Genomic DNA, 23,899 nt, shown 5'->3' with positions numbered 1-23,899 from the left:
CATTTTAAACCAGTATCTGCAGTTCCTTCCTACACATTTCCTCAGCATCAATTGAGGAGTTTGTGAAAAAGAAAAGGATTTGCATGAACATTTGTCACTAATTGCCCACTCATACCTATGAAGTAAATGTGTAGAAACATAGAAACATAGAAAATAGGTGCAGGAGTAGGCCATTCGGCCCTTCGAGCCTGCACCGCCATTCAATGTGATCATGGCTGATCATCCAGCTCAGTAGCCTGTACCTGCCTTCTCTCCATACCCCCTGATCCCTTTAGCAAAAAGGGCCACATCTAACTCCCTCTTAAATATAGCCAATGAACTGGCCTCAACTACCTTCTGTGGCAGAGAATTCCACAGACTCACCACCCTCTGTGTGAAGAAATGTTTTCTCATCTCAGTCCTAAAAGACTTCCCCCTTATCCTTAAGCTGTGACCCCTGGTTCTGGACTCCCCCAACATCGGGAACAATCTTCCCGCATCTAGCCTCTCCAACCCCTTAAGAATTTTATATGTTTCTATAAGATCCCCCCTCAGTCTTCTAAATTCCAGCGAGTACAAGCCCAGTCTATCCAGTCTTTCCTCATATGTAAGTCCCGCCATCCCAGGGATCAATCTGGTGAACCTTCTCTGTACTCCCTCTAAGGCAAGAACGTCTTTCCTCAGGTTAGGAGACCAAAACTGCACACAATACTCCAGGTGCGGTCTCACCTGTGTAGCAATTGATGTTGCCATAACCCCGTGACAATATGTCTAATCCCTGCAGAGAAGCAGAGCTTGATAGCAGTTGGATGCGATCATAATGACCACACAGTCTTTCACAAATTTTGTTCATTTATATTACGTGGATTAACATAGAAACATAGAAACAGAAAATAGGTACAGGAGCCATTCATTGTGATCATGGCTGATCATCCACAATCAGTAACCCGTGCCTGCCTTCTCCCCATATCCCTTGATTCCGCTAGCCCCCAGAGCTCTATCTAACTCTCTCTTAAATCCATCCAGTGAATTGCCTTCCACTGCCCTCTGTGGCAGAGAATTCTACAAATTCACAACTCTCTGGGTGAAAAATTTGTTTCTCGCCTCAGTTTTAAATGGCCTCCCCTTTATTATAGACAATAGACAATAGACAATAGGTGCAGGAGGAGGCCATTCGGCCCTTCGAGCCAGCACTGCCATTCAATGTGATCATGGCTGATCATTCCCCGTTCCTGCCTTCTCCCCATACCCCCTGAGACTGTGGTCCCTAGTTCTGAACCCACCCAACATTGGGAACATTTTTCCTGCATCAAGCTTGTCCAGTCCTTTTATAATTTTATACGTCTCTATAAGATCACCTCTCATCCTTCTAAATTCCAGTGAATACAAGCCCAGTCTTTCCAATCTTTCCTCATATGACAGTCCCGCCATCCCGGAGATTAACCTTGTGATCCTACGTTGATTAAATCTACACTTTCAATAATAATGAAGTGCTTGAAGAAAATGTAACTGTGAATGGGCGTAGAGGTTTATTAAGAGGTCCCTTCATTTCTTTAGAGCTCAACTATTTATTTATTTTACTGAATAGAAGAGTACAAATGCTAGAACAGAGGTCTCAGTATTAAGCATCTAAGTGCCTTAGAGGTGTATTCTCCTTCCCACTCCCACACTGACCTTTCTGTCATGGGCCTCCTCCATTGTCAGGCTGAGGCCAGACGTAAATTGGAGGAACAGCACCTCATATTTCGCTTTGGCTGCTTATAGCCAAGCGGTATGAATATTGATTTTGCTAACTTCAAGCAACCCTTGCATCCTCCCTCTCTCTCCATCCCTCCCCCAAAGTCGTCTTGTTGAGTCTCATTGTCTGTAACTCATTTTCACCCAGCCCACAGCTAACAGTGGCTTGTTCCCTTTATCATCGCTACTTTGTGGCATATCTTTCATTCATGTGTTCAATATCTCTCTATATATATATCACCATCTATATGTCTTGTTTCCCTTTGCCCTAACTCTCAGTCTGAGGAAAGGTCTCGACCTGAAACGTCACCCCTTCCTTCCCTCCACAGATGCTGCCTGTCCAGCTTTTTGTGTCTATCTGTGGTGTAAACCAGCATCTGCAGTTCCTTCCTACAAGTGTTCTATCATATCATATCATATCATATATATACAGCCGGAAACAGGCCTTTTCGGCCCTCCAAGTCCGTGCCGCCCAGCGATCCCCGCACATTAACACTATCCTACACCCACTAGGGACAATTTTTACATTTACCCAGCCAATTAACCTACATACCTGTACGTCTTTGGGCGCAATGCCTTGGATGTCATATGCGATTGAAATTTGCCCTGGCAGATACTTGCACAAACATTGTGTTGGCTTGCCGCACAACGTCGGTGCTAGCCATGGATTCTAAGCAGTAGTGTCTTGTACGACATTATCCTGCATTGATCATGATGCTTACAGCTGCACGTGTGGATTTCCATTGACTCTTGCTGAGCACTAAGGCACAGTGATGAATTATGTTCCGTGACCTCAATTGCTGCAGCCAAAACAAAACACTTAATTTAAAAAGTCAAGCAGAGGGGGAAACAAATTACCACGCAGATCACAATTTGTGATCTTAGAAAGGTATCGTAAAAGAATCTCTTCACTATAATCTGAAGAAGGGCCTCGACCCGAAAACGTCACCCATTCCTTCTCTCCTGAGATGCTGCCTGACCTGCTGAGTTACTCCAGCATTTTGTGAAATAAATATCTTCACTATAGTCCGTCTCGGATCATTATCGGAATGGGTGACGTCTCAGGTCGAGACCCTTCCTCAGACTGAGAATCAGGGGAGAGGGGAACCAAGAGATGTAGACGGTGACATGGAGAGATATTGAGTCTTTGCACGACCTTTCACAAAACAATTTGAAGGCTAATGAACTGATTTTTATATTTCAGGGGTATGTATGTGTTTTAGGACAAATTGATTAATTGTTTTTAAAAAAATTTTTTTTCATTACAGATATTAATGAATGCACTACATTAACTCAGGCTTGCAAGCCTGGGTTCAATTGCATTAACAATGTTGGGTCTTACACCTGCCAACGAAGTTTCATCACTTGTGGAAGGGGTTATCATGCGAGCACTGATGGTTCTCAATGCATTGGTAAGAATGTTTCATAACACCATAAGTCGAAGCAGCTGCAATTAGCTTAGTTGAGTTTTTTAGTTTAGTGATACAGCACGGAAACAGGCCCTTCGGCCCACCGAGTCCGCACCGACCAGCGATCCCCGCACATTAGCACTATCACACACACACACACACACACACACACACACTAGGTACAGTCTTACATTTATACCAAACCAATTAACCTACAAACCTGCACGTCTATGGAGTGTGGGAGGAAACCGAAGATCTTGGAGAAAACCCATGCAGGTCACGGGGAGAACGTACAAACTCCGTACAGACAGCACCCGTCGTAGGGTTGCCAACTGTCCCGTATTAGCCGGGACATCCCGTATTTTGGGCTAAATTAGTTTGTCCCGTACGGGACTGCCTTTGTCCCGTATTAATCGGGTTGCCAACTTCCTCACTCCCAAATAAGGGACAAAGGGTGACGTTACCCTGGGGTGACGCCCCACATGAACTCACCCAGCCAGGGGCCATGTGCTCTCGCTCCACCAATGGTGGCCACCCAGGCCTCTAGACCTAGGTAGACACAAAATGCTGGAGCAACTCAGCGGGTCAGGCAGCATCTCTGGAGAGAAGGAATGGGTGACGTTTCAGGTCGAGCCCCTTCTTCAGACTGAAGGAGGGTCTCGATCCGAAATGTCACCCATTCCTTCTCTCTAGAGATGCTGCCTGACCCGCTGAGTTACTCCAGCATTTTGTGTTTACCTTTGATTTAAACCAGAACCTACAGTTGTTTTTCCTCTGGACCTAGACTGTAATACCGTATTAGGCCCGGCGGGCGCTGTAGGCCCGGACGCTGTAGGCCCGGGGAGCGATGTAGGCCCGGATGCTGTAGGCCCCGACGCTGTATGCCCGGACGCTGTTATCCCCGACACTGTAGGTCCCGACACGCTAGGTTTCCGACATTTTAGCTCCGGACAGTCTATGTCCTGAGGCCCAGGCGGCGCCTAACGGAGGTTGAGTAGCAACCCGCCTCCCGGCCCGGACGGCCGCCATTGGTGGAGCGGGTGCACGTGGCCGCTGGCTGGGTGAGGTCACGTGGTGTGTGGGGCGGTGACATCACCTTGTCCCGTATTTGGGAGTGAGGAAGTTGGCAACCCCTAACCAGTAGTCAGGATCGAACCCGGGTCTCTGGCGCGGCACGGCAGCAACTCTACCGCTGCGCCACCGTGCCACCCTATGGAAACAGGTCCTTCAGCCTGTCGAGATGAGAACTGTTCAGACTAGTTCTACGTTATCCCACTTTCTCAGCCATTCTACACACTAGTCCGCCCTCTTTTTTAATTCCCCCTTTATATTTTTTGAAATATAAACATCTTTTTCAGTATCACTGAAATGAAAGCTGCTTTAAAATTTGAATTCGCATATTACTGCTGGTCTGGGGGGGGCGGGGGGGGGGGGGGCGGGGAGGGGAGGGGCAATTAGTGTTTTGACCTCAGTGAACCCTGTGGTACTTTGTTTGCACAGACGTCGATGAATGTCACAGTGGAGTGCATCGCTGTGGAGAAGGACAAGTCTGCCAGAACATACCTGGGAGCTATCGCTGCGATTGCAAAAGTGGCTATCACTACAACTCTCTCAGCAGGACGTGCGCTGGTACGTGAAATATCTGTGCCATCACTCCGTGTTATAGCAACAGACACAAAAATATACCGAGCTAAGTAAGGCAGTTCAATATTCCACATCAGTGCATCAACTTGACACATTGCAGTCAGAAATAGCAGCTAATTTGGATTGATGATATGATTTAATTTTTGTTGAGGGGAAAACTTGTGTAGGCCCAGTTTGAGGCCTGCTATACGCAACGAGGAATTGCAGACGATAATTCTGCAAGAACATGGCATGAGAATAGCGGCATCTGTTGGCGGAGTGCCAGCACTGCAGTGTAACCATTGCAGGGAGAACTCTTCATCGCGGTTTGGCCAGCTCACTTGCTGCACCAGTTTCTGCATGAACCACTCACCTGGATGCTGGTGGTCCATTTGTAAGAGGGCCACGGTAAAAGACTGTTAATACTGTGCTGCGGGATCTTAGCACTATGATGCAATACCTTGGCACTACGCTGGGACCTGCAGGACGGGTCGAGCGTGAATCAATCGAATGCGTTACCTTTCATTTCTACCCTTATTTCTGATAGATGTAGAGAAACAGCTGAGATGATGGTAGGGGTGGTGATGTAGTGGGAGAGTCTAGGACTAAAGGTCATAGCCTCAGAATTAAAGGACGGTCTTTTAGGAAGGAGATGAGGAAGAATTTCTTCAGTCAGAGGGTGGTGAACCTGCGGAATTCTTTGCCACAGAAGGCTGTGGAGGCCAAGTCAGTGGATATTTTTAGGGCAGAGATAGACAAATTCTTGATTAGTACGGGTGTCAGGTTATGGGGAGAAGGCAGGAGAATGGGGTTAGGAGGGAGAGATAGATGGGCCGAATTGCCTAATTCTACTCCTATTCCTTATGACCTTGAATTTAATTGAATTGAATAAATTTTATTAGCCAAGTACGTACACCACAAGGAATGTGCCTTGGTGCTTTGCTCGCAAGTAACAACACGACACACACTAAACAATGAAAAATAAAACATTATAATTCAAACATGTGAAGAATGAAATAAAATACCAGAGCACAAGGAGGCTACAGACTTTGCTTGTTGAGTGGAGCTGCTGCTCGTGGGGAAAAGCTGTTTTTATGTCTGGCTGTGGCTGCTTTGACAGTCCGGAGTCGCCTTCCGGAGGGAAGTGTTTCAAAGAGTTTGTGGCCAGGGTGAGAGGGGTCAGAGATGATCTTGCCCGCTCGCTTCCTGGCCCTTGCAGTGTACAGTTCGTCAATGGGGGGAAGGTTGCAGCCAACAACCTTCTCAGCTGTGCGAACGATCCGTTGCAGCCTCCGGATGTCGTGCTTGGTGGCTGAGCCAAACCAGACCATGATGGAGAAGGTGAGGACGGACTCAATGATAGCAGTATAGAATTGGACCATCATTGCCTGTGGCAGATTGTGTTTCCTCAGTTGCCGCAGGAAGTACATCCTCTGTTGGGCCTTTTTGACTGTGGAGTCGATGGTGGCCCCCCATTTCAGGTCCTTGGAGATGATGGTTCCAAGGAACTTAAATGACTCCACAGATGTGACTGTGGTGTTGTTGATGGTGAGTGGGGGAAGGGGAGGGGGAGCTCTCCTGAAATCTACAATCAGTTCCACTGTCTTGAGAGCATTGAGCTCCAGGTTGTTGCGACTCATGACTCATCCAAAATCTGTACTTTCAATTTTACCAACAAAGCCTCTTTCCCTCTTCCATGTTTCCACTCTGACATGTTAACATCACCAATCACAAACCGTTTATAAACCAAGGCAGGTAGAGCCAGCCATTCAAAGTACATATTTAGATAATTGCAGCTTATTATTGATGACTGCTTTAGGAATATCCTTACCCTTTGATAAGGATATATCGATGATTCACTAGTTAATTAAATTTGATTAATGCAGCTGAAATTAGATATAGTTTAAAGAAAATTATTTGCCGTCAACCTTCAACCTTTCGGCAACTTGATTTCAAGTGGTGGAAACCAAGTTTTAAAAAAGATACAAAATCATTTTCTTGTTCCCTTGTGCCAGATCAGAAAACTTTCAAGACCTTTTCAAAATATATTCAGTAAATCTATTGTCTTCAAAATAATTTTAGGGCCACCTTAAACCCTGGGAATGAGCACGATTAATGAAAGCCCACGCTGGCAGTTTGGTCATAGACAATAGACAATAGGTGCAGGATGAGACCATTCGGCCCTTCGAGTCAGCACCGTCATTCAATGTGATCATGGCTGATCATTCTCAATTAGTACCTGCCTTCTCCCCATACCCCCTGACTCTGCTATCCTTAAGAGCTCGATCGAGCTCTCTCTTGAATGCATTCAGAGAATTGGCCTCCACTGCCTTCTGAGGCAGAGAATTCCACAGATTCACAATTCTCTGACTGAAAAAGTTTTTCCTCATCTCAGTTCCAAATGGCCTACCCCTTATTCTCAAACTGTGGCCCCTTGTTCTGGACTCCCATGGACTCCATCCATGGAGTTAATGATCACCGTGGATTGCACTGCACAAAGGCCGCCTGCAGAGCAATGCTTTCAATCAAGAGCAAGCACAACACATGAAGCAGCAGCAGCAGATGACAACTAATGTGTTGGAAGGAACTGTGGATGTTGGTTCCATCGAAGAGAGGCACAAATAGCTGGGGTACCTCGAGTCAGGCAGCATCTCTGGAGAGAAGGAATGGGTGACGTCTCGGGTCGAGACCCTTCTTCAGAGTGAGAGGCAGGGGAAAGGGAAACGAGAGATGTAGGCCAACCTGTGATGAGCGTTTGTCGGCACTGGGCCTGTACTTGCTGGAGTTTAGAACCGAACAGTGAAAGGCTTGGATGGAGTGGATGTGGAGAGGATGTTTCCACTAGTGGGAGAATCTAGGACCAGAGGTCATAGCCTCAGAATTCTGATGGTCTGCAGGGTACTTAAGGAGGTGGCTCTAGAAATCGTGGATGCATTGGTGATCATTTTCCAATGTTCTATAGATTCAGGATCAGTTCCTGTGGATTGGAGGGTAGCTAATGTTATCCCACCTTTTAAGAAAGGAGGGAGAGAGAAAATGGGAAATTATAGACCAGTTAGTCTGACATCAGTGGTGGGGAAGATGCTGGAGTCAATTATAAAAGACGAAATTGCGGAGCATTTGGATAGCAGTAACAGGATCGTTCCGAGTCAGCATGGATTTACGAAGGGGAAATCATGCTTGACAAATCTACTGGAATTTTTTGAGGATGTAACTAAGAAAATGGACAGGGGAGAGCCGGTGGATGTGGTGTACCTTGACTTTCAGGAAGCCTTCGACAAGGTCCCACATAGGAGATTAGTGGGCAAAATTAGAGCACATGGTATTGGAGGTAGGGTACTGACATGGATAGAAAGTTGGTTGGCAGACAGAAAGCAAAGAGTGGGGATAAATGGGTCCCTTTCAGAATGGCAGGCAGTGACTAGTGGGGTACCGCAAGGCTCGGTGTTGGGACCGCAGCCATTTACAATATACATTAATGACTTGGATGAAGGAATTAAAAGTAACATTGGCAAATTTGCAGATGTTACAAAGCTGGGTGGCAGTGTGAACTGTGAGGAAGATGCTATAAGGTTGCAGGGTGACTTGGACAGGTTGTGTAAGTGGGCGGATGCATGGCAGATGCAGTTTAATGTGGATAAGTGTGAGGTTATCCACTTTGGTGGTAAGAATAGGAAGGCAGATTATTATCTGAATGGTGTCAAGTTAGGAAAAGGGGACGTACAACGAGATCTGGGTGTCCTAGTGCATCAGTCACTGAAAGGAAGCATGCAGGTACAGCAGGCAGTGAAGAAAGCCAATGGAATGTTGGCCTTCATAACAAGAGGAGTTGAGTATAGGAGCAAAGAGGTCCTTCTGCAGTTGTACAGGGCCCTAGTGAGTGCACCTGGAGTACTGTGTGCAGTTTTGTTCTCCAAATTTAAGGAAGGATATTCGTGCTATTGAGGGCGTGCAGTGTAGGTTTACTAGGTTAAATCCCGGAATGGCGGGACTGTCATATGTTGAAAGACTGGAGCGACTAGGCTTGTATACACTGGAATTTAGAAGGATGAGAGGGGATCTTATTGAAACATATAAGATTATTAAGGTGTTGGACACGTTAGAGGCAGGAAACATGTTCCCAATGTTGGGGGAGTCCAGAACCAGGCGCCACAGTTTAAGAATAAGGGGTAGGCCATTTAGAACGGAGATGAGGAAAAACTTTTTCAGTCAGAGAGTTGTAAATCTTTGAAATTCTCTGCCTCAGAAGGCAGTGGAGGCCAATTCTCTGAATGCATTCAAGAGAGAGCTAGATAGAGCTCTTAAGGATAGCGGAGTCAGGGGAGAAGGCAGGAACGGGGTACTGATTGAGAATGATCAGCCATGATCACATTGAATCATGTTGGCAACCCTCGTTTGCAACTACTCAAGAAAACCTAGCTACACTGCAAGAGACAGCCATTTCAATCTGGCAAGCAAGGCCTTTGTGAAGATAAATAAGCATCCCTGATTGCAAGAATATTTCTCGGGCCTCTTGCAGAGTGCTCTGAGCAAGTATTCCAGGAGCTACTACCAAGTTAACTGGCCCTATGTGCTGCTAATAAACTCCTTGCTTTGCCTTTCAGAGAACTCTGTCTGATGTGCTCCCCCAGCCTGCAGTTGCTCACATGCTTTGTGACATACCCCTTCTGTTCCCTTCCCCGGCCTGCATTATCCATCTATCACTGAGCTGAGTGCCAGTGGTCTGAGTTAGGACCAGCTGCTCAGGCACATGTTGGTCACCATTTGCATTGGCAGATGCTGAAAGCCCCTTGCCCAAGGTAGATCAGGGAGAGACAGAAACAGGGGGATGGGGCGGGGAGAGAGAGAGAGAGAGGAGAGAAGGGGAAGGTAAGGGGGTGGTGAGAGAGGATGGGGAGGTGAGAGAGGAGGGGGAGAGGAGGTGAGAGAGGAGGGGGAGAGGAGGGGGGGTGAGAGAGAAGAGGGGGTGAGAGAGAAGGGGATGGTGAGAGAGGAGGGGGAGAGGAGGGGGGGTGAGAGAGGAGGGGGAGAGGAGGAGGTGAGAGAGGAGGGGGGAGAAGGGGAGGTGATGGAGGAAGGGGAGAGGAGGGGGAGGTGAGGGAGGAGGGGGAGGTGAGAGGGGAGGGGGGAAAGAGGAGAGGGGGAGGAGAGACGGGAGGGGGAAGAGGGGGAAGAGAGGGGGGAGGGGAGAGGAAAGGGGGGAAGAGAGAGGGGGAGCTTAAAACAATCTTTTGAGCACCAGGCTCTATATATATTACTTTCAATCAATCAATGGCGTGCATGAAGCTTTTCTGAATGGTGCAGATAATTAATGAAAGCTACAACAGGAAGGTGGATTTAACTTCTAATTCAAAAGATGGGAACGCAGGCTGCGATTTGACATTTCTTCTGAAAAGTGGATGGAAAAATTGAAAATCGAGTCAGCTTTGGTTTTCAAAAGGTGAAGTAAAACACAGGTGCTTGCATGCACCAATAACCAAAGGGAGGATGATGTAATTCAGGATCAAGAATATTGGTATTTATGAGGAATTCATGAGGAGGAATTTCTTTAGTCAGAGGGTGGTGAATCTGTGGAATTCTTTGCACCAGAAGGCTGTGGAGGCCAAGTCAGTGGATTTGTTTAAGGCAGAGATAGATACATTCTTGATTGGTACGGGTGTCAGGGGTTACGGGGAGAAGGCAGGAGAATGGGGTTAGGAGCGACAGATAGATCAGCCATGATGGAATGGGGTAGTAGACTTGATGGGCCGAGTGGCCTAATTGTACTCCCATCACTGATGAGAGCAGCAGAAATAGAACAGAAGGTTATTCAGCCGTGGGGCCTGCTTGCCCATTCAGGGCTGGTCTTTTTGCCTTGGTACCACTGCCCTAACCCCATGCGCCTTGACTCCCCCCAAATATTCACAAACCTGTCAATCTCTATTTTGAATATAATCGGTGATTGAATCACGAAAGCCCTTCTGGGTAGAGTACTCAAAAGATTCACCGCTCACTGGGTGGAAGAGATTTCTTCTCAGCCCAGCCCAGAATGGCTGACCTTGCTTTGAGACGGTGATGTGGGACCGAGGAAGTAATATCCCTGTCAAGTCCCATTTGTTTCAATAAGATCACCTCTCATTCTTCCAAACTCAAGAGAACATCGGCCTACTCTATGTAATCTCTCCTCATTAGTTACCAGGTTCCAGAGATATATTTGCCGTCAATCCAATGAATTTGGCAATGCTATTTTTTACTAATGCTAATTTATTTTAATTGCTTATTCCATCTGCCATTCTTCAGCACATTGGCCAAGTTGAGCAAGATCCTGTTGTATTTAGTTTCAGTTTAGTTTAGTTTAGGGATACAACGTGGAAACAGGCCCTTCGGCCCACCGAGTCCGCACCGACCAGCGATCCCCGCACATTAACACTATCCTACACACACTAGGGACAATTTACACATACCCCAGGCCAATTAACCTACAAACCTGCACGTCTTTGGAGTGTGGGAGGAAACCGAAGATCTCGGAGAAAACCCACGCAGGTCAAGGGGAGAACGTACAAACTCCATACAGACAGCACCCGTAGTTGGGATGGAACCCGGGTCTCTGGCGCTGCATTCGCTGTAAGGCAGCAACTCGACCTCTGCCTCCCATTGTTCTCCACTATTTTCAGGAAGCTTTTCATGTTTTCTTTCACGAAGCGAGATGCAAAATATTTGACTATTTTGATGTAATGTCCTTCCGTTTCAGTCTGCAAATAATCTTAGCTGCATTTTCTCCTTTATATATATCTACAGAAGTTTTTTGAATCTGGTTCTTTTTTTTAACGGAATTATTCGCACGTTCTACTTTCCCTTTCTTCACCAATGCCTTGATGCTCCCTTGTTGAAGCCTGAAATGTTACCAGGCCAAAGTTTAGTGCTCATTTTTACGGCGGCACGGTGGCGCAGCGGTAGAGTTCAAGATCAAGATCAAGATCAAGATATCTTTATTTGTCATCCAAAAAACAAGTTTTTTGGACGAAATTTCGTTACCCACAGTCCAACAATAAGAGCAATAAAATAAGCAAATTACACAACCCCAACCAACACAAAACCCCCCAAAAAGAAACATCCATCACAGTGAGTCTCCTCCAGTCCCCTCCTCACTGTGATGGAAGGCCAGAATGTCTTTTCTCTTCCCCTGCCGTCTTCTCCTGCGGTCAGGCTGTTGTCGTTGCCATGTTCCAGGCTGCGCCGGACGGTGAAATGTCCGCAACGGGCCGACCCCAGCCCCGCTGCAAGCGGATGCAGCGTCGGAGACCCGGGTTCGAACTTGACCATGGGCGCGGTCTGTACGGAGTTTGTACGTTCTCCCCGTGACCTGTGTGGGTTTACTCCGAGATCTTCGGTTTCCTCCCACACTCCAAAGACGTACAAGTATGTAGGTTAATTGGCTGGGCAAATGTAAATTAAAAAAAATTGTCCCTAGTGTGTGTAGGATAGTGTTAGTGTGCGGGGATCGCTGGACGGCACGGACCCGGTGGGCCGAAGGGCCTGTTTCTGCGCTGTATCTCTAAATCTAAAAAAAATAATTCAGCTACGATCCTGGCACCAGCTGTTGACAGCTGGCGGAAATATGCTGTAAATCTGGAAGGAATACTGCTTTGGATGCGACAATGTCTTTAAAGAGTAGGCATTTTGGACTATTTATTCCAACTCTCACAATTTAGCAATGCCACGCTGCCAGGCATCAGCCTGTCGTACTGAGCACATGCGAAGAAACCTGCCATTTCAATCTCGCAGACGTTCACGATTGCTTGGAGCAAGACTGGAGGTTTGGTTTAAGACAGGGCAAGTGATATTTGCATCATACGTAGACACAAAATGCTGGAGTAACTCGGCGGGACAGGCAGCATCCCTGGAGAGAAGACTTCTGAAGAAGGGTCTCGACCCGAAACGTCGCCCGTTCCTTCTCTCCAGAGATGCTGCCTGTTCTGCCGAGTTACTCCAGCATTTTGTGTCTAGATTTTTAGATTTTTTTTTAGATTTAGAGATACAGCGCGGAAACAGGCCCTTCGGCCCACCGAGTCCGTGCCGACCAGCGATCCCCGCACATTAACACTATCCTACATACACTAGGGACAATTTACACATACCCCAGGCCAATTAACCTACAAACCTGCACGTCTTTGGAGTGTGGGAGGAAACCGAAGATCTCGGAGAAAACCCACGCAGGTCAAGGGGAGAACGTACAAACTCCATACAGACAGCACCCGTAGTTGGGATGGAACCCGGGTCTCTGGCGCTGCATTCGCTGTAAGGCAGCAACTCGACCTCTGCCTCCCATTGTTCTCCACTATTTTCAGGAAGCTTTTCATGTTTTCTTTCACGAAGCGAGATGCAAAATATTTGACTATTTTGATGTAATGTCCTTCCGTTTCAGTCTGCAAATAATCTTAGCTGCATTTTCTCCTTTATATATATCTACAGAAGTTTTTTGAATCTGGTTCTTTTTTTTAACGGAATTATTCGCACGTTCTACTTTCCCTTTCTTCACCAATGCCTTGATGCTCCCTTGTTGAAGCCTGAAATGTTACCAGGCCAAAGTTTAGTGCTCATTTTTACGGCGGCACGGTGGCGCAGCGGTAGAGTTCAAGATCAAGATCAAGATCAAGATATCTTTATTTGTCATCCAAAAAACAAGTTTTTTGGACGAAATTTCGTTACCCACAGTCCAACAATAAGAGCAATAAAATAAGCAAATTACACAACCCCAACCAACACAAAACCCCCCAAAAAGAAACATCCATCACAGTGAGTCTCCTCCAGTCCCCTCCTCACTGTGATGGAAGGCCAGAATGTCTTTTCTCTTCCCCTGCCGTCTTCTCCTGCGGTCAGGCTGTTGTCGTTGCCATGTTCCAGGCTGCGCCGGACGGTGAAATGTCCGCAACGGGCCGACCCCAGCCCCGCTGCAAGCGGATGCAGCGTCGGAGACCCGGGTTCGAACTTGACCATGGGCGCGGTCTGTACGGAGTTTGTACGTTCTCCCCGTGACCTGTGTGGGTTTACTCCGAGATCTTCGGTTTCCTCCCACACTCCAAAGACGTACAAGTATGTAGGTTAATTGGCTGGGCAAATGTAAATTAAAAAAAATTGTCCCTAGTGTGTGTAGGATAGTGTTAGTGTGCGGGGATCGCTGGACGGCACGGACCCGGTGGGCCGAAGGGCCTGTTTCTGCGCTGTATCTCTAAATCTAAAAAAAATAATTCAGCTACGATCCTGGCACCAGCTGTTGACAGCTGGCGGAAATATGCTGTAAATCTGGAAGGAATACTGCTTTGGATGCGACAATGTCTTTAAAGAGTAGGCATTTTGGACTATTTATTCCAACTCTCACAATTTAGCAATGCCACGCTGCCAGGCATCAGCCTGTCGTACTGAGCACATGCGAAGAAACCTGCCATTTCAATCTCGCAGACGTTCACGATTGCTTGGAGCAAGACTGGAGGTTTGGTTTAAGACAGGGCAAGTGATATTTGCATCATACGTAGACACAAAATGCTGGAGTAACTCGGCGGGACAGGCAGCATCCCTGGAGAGAAGACTTCTGAAGAAGGGTCTCGACCCGAAACGTCGCCCGTTCCTTCTCTCCAGAGATGCTGCCTGTTCTGCCGAGTTACTCCAGCATTTTGTGTCTAGATTTTTAGATTTTTTTTTAGATTTAGAGATACAGCGCGGAAACAGGCCCTTCGGCCCACCGAGTCCGTGCCGACCAGCGATCCCCGCACATTAACACTATCCTACATACACTAGGGACAATTTTTACATTTACCCAGTCAATTAACCTACATACCTGTACGTCTTTGGAGTGTGGGAGGAAACCGAAGACCTCGGAGAAAACCTACGCAGGTCACGGGGAGAACGTACAAACTCCGTATAGACGGCGCCCGTAGTCAGGATCGAACCTGAGTCTCCGGCGCTGCATTCGCTGTAAGGCAGCAACTCTGCCGCTGCGCCACCGTGCCGCCCAGGCTATCTTCGGTTTAAACCAGCACCTGCAGTTCCTTCCTGCACTTTGCCAAGTCAAGGCCATCTCTGACCGAAAAGGGACTCAGCCTTTCCTCTGAACATTCAAAACCTCTATCGCAACCATGGTGAATCACCCTTCCCATATCAACCATCACCATCCTGGAAGCCACCCACCAGCATGACGTGAACAGGACCTGATGAGCTGCTGGGTGCCCTGCCGTTAGTTAGCAACATCTGCCCTAAAGAGAGTCAAGAGTCAAAAGTGTTTTATTGTCATATGTCCCAGATAGAACATTCTAACTTGCAGCAGTACAACAGAATATGTGAACAGAGTACACTGCAGACAATGTAATAAATGAGAACAAAACATTCAGTGGGTGTACGTACACACATACCCACCCACACACACACACACACACACACATGTGTACACACACACACACACACACACACATGTGTACACACACACACACACACACATACTCACAAATGCACACGCACACGCACGCACACACACACATACACACATACCCACACACACACACACACACATACACACACACACACACATGTGTACACACACACACATACACACATACCCACACACACACACACACACACACATACTCACAAATGCACGCACGCACACGCACGCACGTACACACACACACACACGCACGTACACACACACACACACATATGTGTACACACACACGTGCATATGTACACATAAAAAACAAACAAACAATAATAGTGCAATAATAATAATAGTCATGTAGTGGTGAGCTTATTTGAGGTTGTGGTGTTTAACAGCCTGATGGCTGTAGGGAAGAAGCTGTTCCTGAACCTGGACGTTACAGTTTTCAGGCTCCTGCACCTTCTTCCCGATGGCAGGGGTGAGATGAGTGTGTGGCCAGGGTGGTGTGAGTCTCTGATGATGCTGGCTGCCTTTTTGAGGCAGCGACTCCTGTAAATCCCTGCGATGGTGGGGAGGTCAGAGCCCGTGATGGACTGGGCAGCGTTCACAACTTTTTGCAGGCTTCTTCGCTCCTGGGCGTTCAAGTTGCTGAACCAGGCCGTGATGCAACCAGTCAATATGCTCTCTACTGTACACCTGTAGAAGTTCAAGAGAACTTTGTTGTCTGACCCACCAAACCTCTGTAATCCTCTCAGCAAGTATGGGCTTTCTTTACCATTGCATCAGTGTGCTGGGTCCAGGAAAGATCATTAGAAATATGCACGCCCAGGAATGAAGGAATGGGTGACGTTTCGGGTTGATGGAAGGTCTGAAGAAGGGTCTTGACCTGAAACATCTCCCATTCCTTCTCTCCAGAGAGACTGCCTGGCCCACTGAGTTACTCCAGCATTTTGTGTCTATCTCCGGTTTGTAGGTAAATTGGCTTGGTATAAATGTACATTGTCCTTAGTGCGTGTAGGATAGTACTAATGTGCGGGGATCGCTGGGCGGTGCGGACACGGTGAGCCACAGGGCCTCCTGTTTTCATGCTGTATCTCTAAAACTAAAAACTAAAACTAAAAACATGGCAGCCACTTAATTGTGTCATTATCCAAAACCCAGGACATTCCCTCCCTCCACCCTGGTACACCTGGTTGGATGCAACATACATGAGGTCCATTGTACAGTCAAGGGCTCTTTAATATCACTTTCCCAACTTGCAAGATCCACAGCTAGGGTTGCCAACTGTCCCGTATTAGCCGGGACATCCTATATTTTGGGCTAAATTGGTTTGTCCCGTATGGGACCGCCCTTGTCCTGTAGTAAGCCCGGGGGGCGCTGTAGGCCCGGACGCTGTAGGCCTGGACGCTGTAGGCCCGGACACTGTAGGTCCGGACACTGTAGGCCCGGACTGTGTAGGCACGGACACTGTAGGCACGGACACTGTAGGTCCGGACACTGTAGTTACGGACAGTGTAGATCCAGACAGTCTAGGTCCGGACACTGTAGGCCCGGACACTGTAGGCCCGGACAGTGTAGGCACGGACACTAGGCACGGACACTGTAGGTCCGGACACTGTAGTTACGGACAGTGTAGATCCAGACAGTCTAGGTCCGGACACTGTAGGCCCGGACACTGTAGGCCCGGACACTGTAGGCCCGGACAGTGTAGGCACGGACACTGTAGGCACGGACACTGTAGGTCCGGTCACTGTAGTTACGGACAGTGTAGATCCAGACAGTCTAGGTCCGGAGGCCCGGTTGCTGCCTAGCGGAGGTTGCATAGCAACCCGCCTCCCGGCCCGGGCGGCCGCCATTTGTGCAGCGGGAGCACGTGGCTGCTGGCTGGGTGAGGTCACGTGGGGCGCGGGGCGGTGACGTCACCTTTTATCCCTTATTTGGGAGTGAGATAGTTGGCAACCCTATCCACAGCCAAGATATACTAATGCTGTCAATATACTGTTGACCCTTTATCTTCACTGGCTCAAATTCCCAGCCCGCAGCACTGTGTGAAATGTTTTATAGCATAGTCTGCAGCGGTTTATTAGGCAGTACATCACCTTTGGAAGGACAGTTAGAAATGAATAATAAATGCTGGCCTCATTGAAGATTCATAGATACTTAGACAATAGGTGCAGGAGTAGGCCATTCGGCCCTTCGTGCCAGCACTAGCATTCAATGTGATCATGGCTGATCATCCACAATCAGTACCCCGTTCCTGCCTTCTCCCCATATCCCTTGATTCCGCTAGCCTAAGAGCTCTATCTAACTCTAACTCTCTTTTGAATGCCCAGATACCACAAAAATTAAGGAATATCAACCATGACAACTATTATAATTAATGAAAGCTATTCAGAAAGTGTTCAGAACCATAAATTGCTTTATATAAGGACTGGCATGTGTTGCCTCATTGTGAAAGCCAGAATTATACAAATTCTGGAATGTCTTATTTATTTCCAAGATAAACATTTGAAATACAAATGTCAATTTTAGTGCCAATTTTGTATGAATGCTTTCACTCCCAGGCAATGTTATTTGGTCAGTTTGTTGCAGTTTCTCATCCAAAGCTGTGCTCTGAATATAAAAGGCAACAAACTGATGCGGTAGTAAATGCTTGCCGATAGTTCTGCCAATGGAACAGAGAACTGGGACACAGGTAGCTGCCTCAAAAGTAGGTGTGTCATTTATACTTAGGGTTGCCAACTGTCCCATATTAGCCAGGACATCCCGTATTTTGGGCTAAATTGGTTTGTCCCGTACGGGCCCGCCCTTGTCCCGAATTAGGCCCGGGGGGGGGGGGGGGGGGGGGGGCGCTGTAGACCCGGACACTGTAGGCCCGGATGCTGTAGGTCCGGATGCTGTAGGCCCGGACAGTGTAGGTCCGGACAGTGTAGGCCCTGATGCTGTAGGCCCGGACAGTGTAGGCCTGGATGCTGTAGGCCCGGACAGTGTAGGTCCGGACAGTGTAGGCCCGGACAGTGTGGGCCCGGACAGTGTAGGCCCGGACACTGTAGGCCCGGATGCTGTAGGCCCGGACAGTGTAGGTCCGGACAGTGTAGGTCCGGACAGTGTAGGTCCGGACAGTGTAGGCCTGGATGCTGTAGGCCCGGACAGTGTAGGTCCGGACAGTGTAGGCCCGGACAGTGTGGGCCCGGACAGTGTAGGCCCGGACACTGTAGGCCCGGATGCTGTAGGCCCGGACAGTGTAGGTCCGGACAGTGTAGGTCCGGACAGTGTAGGTCCGGACAGTGTAGGCCTGGATGCTGTAGGCCCGGACAGTGTAGGTCCGGACAGTGTAGGCCCGTACAGTGTAGGTCCGGACAGTGTAGGTCCGGACAGTGTAGGCCCGGACACTGTAGGCCCGGATGCTGTAGGCCCGGACAGTGTAGGTCTGGACAGTGTAGGTCCGGACAGTGTAGGCCCGGACACTGTAGGCCCGGACAGTGTAGGCCCGGACAGTGTAGGTCCAAACACTGTAGGCTTGGACACTGTAGGTCCGGACGGTGTAGGTCTGGAGGCCCGGGCACTGCCTCACGGAGGTTGCGTAGCAACCCGCCTCCCAGCCCGGGCGGCTGCCGTTGGTGGAGCGGGAGCACGTGGCCGCTGGCTGGGTGTGGTCACGTGGGGTGCGGGGCGGTGACATCACCTTGTCCCTTATTTGGGAGTGGGATAGTTGGCACCCCTACTTATACTGCCCAAATGATCTATTCGCAATTGAATTTTGTAAGATTCTGCTGATAATAGACATTGCATCCAAATTAGTGGTGATATAAAGCAAAAACTAACGTGCTGGAGGAAATCAACCAGTCAAGCAGAACCTTAGGAGGGTGGGCAGGTTCAGAAGAACAGAACTTTCACAAAGTGAGAAGTCCCTGTGAAATACAGAAAGGGGAGGGAAAAGGGAAGATAGGATTGGTGTAGGAAGGAACTGCAGATGCTGGTTTACACTGAAGATAGACGCAAAATGCTAGAGTAACTCAGCGGGACAGGCAGTGTCTGTGGACAGAAGGAATGGGTGACGTTTCGGGTCTTCACGCTGAGGGGCAGGGGAGAAGTAGACGCAGAGATAAGGAAGGGTAAAGTGTAAAAATGAGACATCAAAAGAAACATAGAGAAATAGGTGCAGGAGTAGGCCATTCGGCCCTTCGAGCCAGTACCACCATTCAATATGATCATGGCTGATCATTTAAAATCAGTACCCCGTTCCTGCTTTTTCCCCATATCGCTTGATTCCATTAGCCCTAAGAGCTAGATCTAACTCTCTCTTGAAAATGCAGATCAAGGACAGTGTAGAACAGATCACTGTTAGCGAGGAGAAGGTAACAACAAAGCAAACAGAGATACAATGTAATCGGGGACAGTCAGACTGGTCGGGGAACTGGGAAGGGGGCGGGGTGGAGAGAGAGGAGAAGCAATGGTTACTTGAAGTTGGAGAAGTCAATGTCCATACCGCTGGGGTGTAAGCTGCCCAAGCGAAATATGAGGTGCTGTTCCTCCAGTTTGCGCCGGGCCTCACTCTGACAGTGGAGGAGGCCCAGGACAGAAAGGTCAATGTGGGAATGGGAGGGGGAGTTAAAATGCTGAGCCACTGGGAGATCAGGTAGGTTTAGTCGGTCTAAGATATGATTGGTGGTACGAACACCGGTACTGACAGAATTTGTGAAAGACTTTGTATCAGGCGACTTTAATGCTCAATCTCAGTGCCATTCCTGATTTGTTTTGTCAGCTGCCTTCACCACTGCCATAGTGAGGCCCAATGTAAACTAGAACAACATGTTGTTTCGGACAGTGGTTGCTCGGCAATCTTCAAGAAGGAACGCTGAATTTTTCTACTTCAGATAAACTGCTCAGGAATCGTTTCCCAATATCACCCACGTTCCCCCTTTCTCACCCGATTCATTTAACCGCCTTGTTCATGGTCCTTGTTATCACCTCGTCTGTCATAACCTACACCGATCAGCCAAAACATTATGACCACTGACAGGCGAAGAGAATAACATTGATTATCTTGTTACAATGGCACCTGTCAAGGGGTGGGATATATTAGGCAGCAAGTGAACAGTCCGTTCTTGAAGTTGACGTGTTGGATGCAGGAGAAATGGGCAGGAGTAAAGACCTGAGCGACTTTGACAAGGACCGAATTGTTATGGCCCGACAACCGGGTCAGAGCATCTCTGAAACGGCAAGGCTTGTGGGGTGCTCCCAATCAGCAATGGTGAGTACCTACCGACAGTGGTCCGAGGAGGGACAAACCACAAACCGGCGACAGACAGGGTGTTGGGCGCCCAAGGCTCATCGATGCGCGAGGGCAACGAAGGCTATCCCGTCTGGTCCGAACCGACAGAAGGTCTACTGCGGCACAAGTCACAGAAAATTTTAATGGTGGTCACGGGAAGAATGTGTCACATTACACAGTGCATCGCACCCTGCTGCGTATGGGGCTGCACACGGAGGACCAACAGCATATTAGGCAGGTGGTCATAATGTTTTGGCTCATCAGGTCATAATGTTTTGGCTGATCTGTGTATTTCTTTAGTTCACACCTCACTCCTCCCTCAGCTTTGCTTTGGAAACCCTCCACACTTTCCCCCACTTCTGAGGAAGGGTCTTTGAACAAAAGGTTAAGTGATTTCTCATTCCAGCTTAACATCCGTTCTGAAGTCCCAGTGCTGCACTCACACGATAATTAATATCAAGGCATACGAAGGAACTGCAGATGCGGGATTAAGGCAAAGATGGACACAAAATGCTGGAGTAACTCAGCGGTTCAGGCAGCATCTCTGGAGAGAAGGAATGGGTGACGTTTTGGGTCGAGACCCTTCTTCAGATCCTATAGATAACGTACCTCGACTCCATCCTATCCTCTCTGGTCCAATCCCACTCTACCTATATCCAATATACCTCATTGAAACGTACAGAATAATGAAAGGCACAGATAGAGTGGATGTGGAGAGGATGTTTCCACTGGTGGGAGAGTCTAGGACCAGAGGTCATAGCCTCAGAATTAATGAGCGCTCTTTTACAAAGGAGGTGAGGAGGGACTTCTTTAGTCAGAGGGTGTTTAATCTGTGGAACTCATTGCCACAGAGGGCTGTGGAGGCCAAGTCAGTGGATATTTTTGAGGCAGAGGTGGACAAATTCTTGATTAGAACGGGTGTCAGGGGTTACGGGGAGAAGGCAGGAGAATGGGATTAGGAAGGAGAGATAGATCAGCCATGATTGAATGGCGGGGTAGACTCGATGGGCCGAATGGCCTAATTCTAACCTTGTGAATAACTTGCGAACGTCCTTTACTTCTGTACATAACCCTGTCTCATTCCACAGATGCTGCTTGATTAGCTGAGTTCTTCCTGCAATTCAGTTCTCTTTTGTTTCAGATTCCAGCACCTGCGGTTTTATTTGCTCTGTAGTACTGGTATAATCTCAGGCCCTCACTCTTGGTAAACCTCCCATGAAGTATTTTTTTACACTAAGTGTAACTCCAGTATGGCGTTTTCCAGCCAGTGTGCGTCACCCAGAGCTTGGAGCCAATGAATGCACTGTGATTCAGTCATTTCTTTCTCCGTAAACCCCGTGATCCCGTTAGATGTGAATTGTTGATCTTTTCTTTCTGTTGAATGTGTTCTTTCTATTTTAAATGCAAACTATTTGCTTCAGTGACTTTTACGTGAAATACGTTTTGAGCAATATAGTTTCAGTGATGTTGTCGCAACATAGAAACATAGAAAATAGGTGCAGGAGTAGGCCATTCGGCCCTTCGAGCCTGCACCGCCATTCAATATGATCATGGCTGATCATCCAGCTCAGTATCCCGTACCTGCCTTCTCTCCATACCCCCTGATCCCTTTAGCCACAAGGGCCACATCTAACTCCCTCTTAAATATAGCCAATGAACTGGCCTCAACTACCTTCTGTGGCAGAGAATTCCACAGACTCACCACTCTCTGTGTGAAGAAATGTTTTCTCATCTCGGTCCTAAAAGACTTCCCCCTTATCCTTAAGCTGTGACCCCTGGTTCTGGACTTCCCCAACATCGGGAACAATCTTCCTGCATCTAGCCTCTCCAACCCCTTAAGAATTTTATATGTTTCTATAAGATCCCCCCTCAGTCTTCTAAATTCCAGCAAGTATAAGCCTAGTCTATCCAGTCTTTCTTCATATGAAAGTCCTGCCATCCCAGGGATCAATCTGGTGAACCATCTCTGTATTCCCTCTAAGGCTAGAATGTCTTTCCTCAGATTAGGAGACCAAAACTGTACGCAATACTCCAGGTGTGGTCTCACCAAGGCCCTGTACAACTGCAGCAGAACCTCCCTGCTCCTATACTCAACGTGGAGTGCGCGAACGAAATAATTGAAGCCGCACAAAAGTTTAACAAGCTGCTGTATTTTTATTGTTGGCTGGGTGCACGTGAACTATTCCAGACATTTGCTCTTGACATTTGCTCTCAAATTGCTTTGCTGCTTACAATTCTCCGAGGGTTGTCACCTTGTCGTGGTGGAGAAGCTCGTGTGGTCCTGAGATCCTGAGAGCGATGCCGTCTGGAGCCATGCTCCTGGTAGGGTCACCCATGGTGGTAAGGTCGAGGGGGAGGTCCCAGACAAAGAGCAATCCGACCAAGACCTCCACGGTGGAACAGGCGGAGGGAGGATGATGGCTGACTTTAGTGGAGCGTCACAACGGCTGGGAAGGCGGATGGATGAAGGCTGCAGCAGAAAAGGGTCCCCGGTCGTCTTGGACTCCACGCCACTGGATCCTGACCCAGATCTGTCAAGGACCGTGTGGTGGCTGTCTGTGCACCAGTCTCCCCACGTTAAACAAAGTCAATACAATACAATACAATATATCTTTATTGTCATTGTACAGGGGTACAACGGGATTGGGAATGCGCCTCCCATACGATGCAATAATTTAATTAGCTAGTCAGTATTAATTTAAACAACCCAGAGAAACAAATTGTAACAGTTTTAAAACAGAATAAAGTGCAAGTAGATCTGTGCCGGATCACTGTGCGATGTGACCATCCGGCTCAGCAGGACCGGTTCATAGCAGCTATGGCCCTGGGGATGAAGCTGTTCCTGAGTCTGGAGGTGCAGGCGTAGAAAGCCTTGTATCGTCTGCCCGATGGTAGAAGTTCGAACAGTCTGTTGCAGGGGTGTGAAGAGTCTTTGTGGATGCTGGTGGCTTTCCTGAGGCATCGTGTGTTGTAGATGCCCTCCAAGGCTGGTAGCTGTGTTCCGATAGTCCTCTGAGCTCTATGGACTACCCGCTGAAGAGCTTTCCTCTCTGCCTCCGTGCAGCTGAGGTACCACTCACAGGCGTCCGACCCTATGGAGAGGACAGTCACACTCGCTTCCAGTGACCGCCGATGATGATGACGATTATTCTCGCAAGTGAAAACAGTGGCCCACACAATATTAGGTTGAGTTCAAAAACACGTTTAATGCAACACACAGTGGAAGATAAATATTACTGATGGCAACGTAACATGTTCTCACCAAATAACTGTTTGCCTGTCCCCACTGCCTCTGATTTCATTTCTATGATCAACTCGTGAGAGGAATAGATCGGGTAGATGCACAGAGTCTCTTGCCCAGAATAGGGGAATCGAGGACCAGAGGACATAGGTTTAAGGTGAAAGGGAAAAGATTTAATAGGAATCTGAGGGGCAACTTTTTCACACACAGGGTGGTGGGTGTGTGGA

The 23,899-nt window shown here is 48.1% G+C and overlaps 1 protein-coding gene across 2 annotated transcripts in view; it reads left to right on the top strand.

Annotated features, from left to right (window-relative positions):
• Positions 1–23,899, top strand: part of fbln2 (fibulin 2) — a 224,660-nt gene that overhangs the window by 170,691 nt on the left and 30,070 nt on the right. For both annotated transcript variants that reach the window (XM_078413936.1, XM_078413935.1), the window contains 2 exons: positions 2,985–3,128; positions 4,626–4,754. In XM_078413936.1, the coding sequence (XP_078270062.1) occupies positions 2,985–3,128; positions 4,626–4,754 (273 nt within the window). The remainder of the gene's footprint in view (positions 1–2,984; positions 3,129–4,625; positions 4,755–23,899) is intronic.

The sequence above is a fragment of the Rhinoraja longicauda genome, chromosome 17, assembly GCF_053455715.1.
Source record: "Rhinoraja longicauda isolate Sanriku21f chromosome 17, sRhiLon1.1, whole genome shotgun sequence".
NCBI lineage: Eukaryota > Metazoa > Chordata > Chondrichthyes > Rajiformes > Arhynchobatidae > Rhinoraja > Rhinoraja longicauda.
This window is presented reverse-complemented; position numbering and strand designations above follow the sequence as displayed.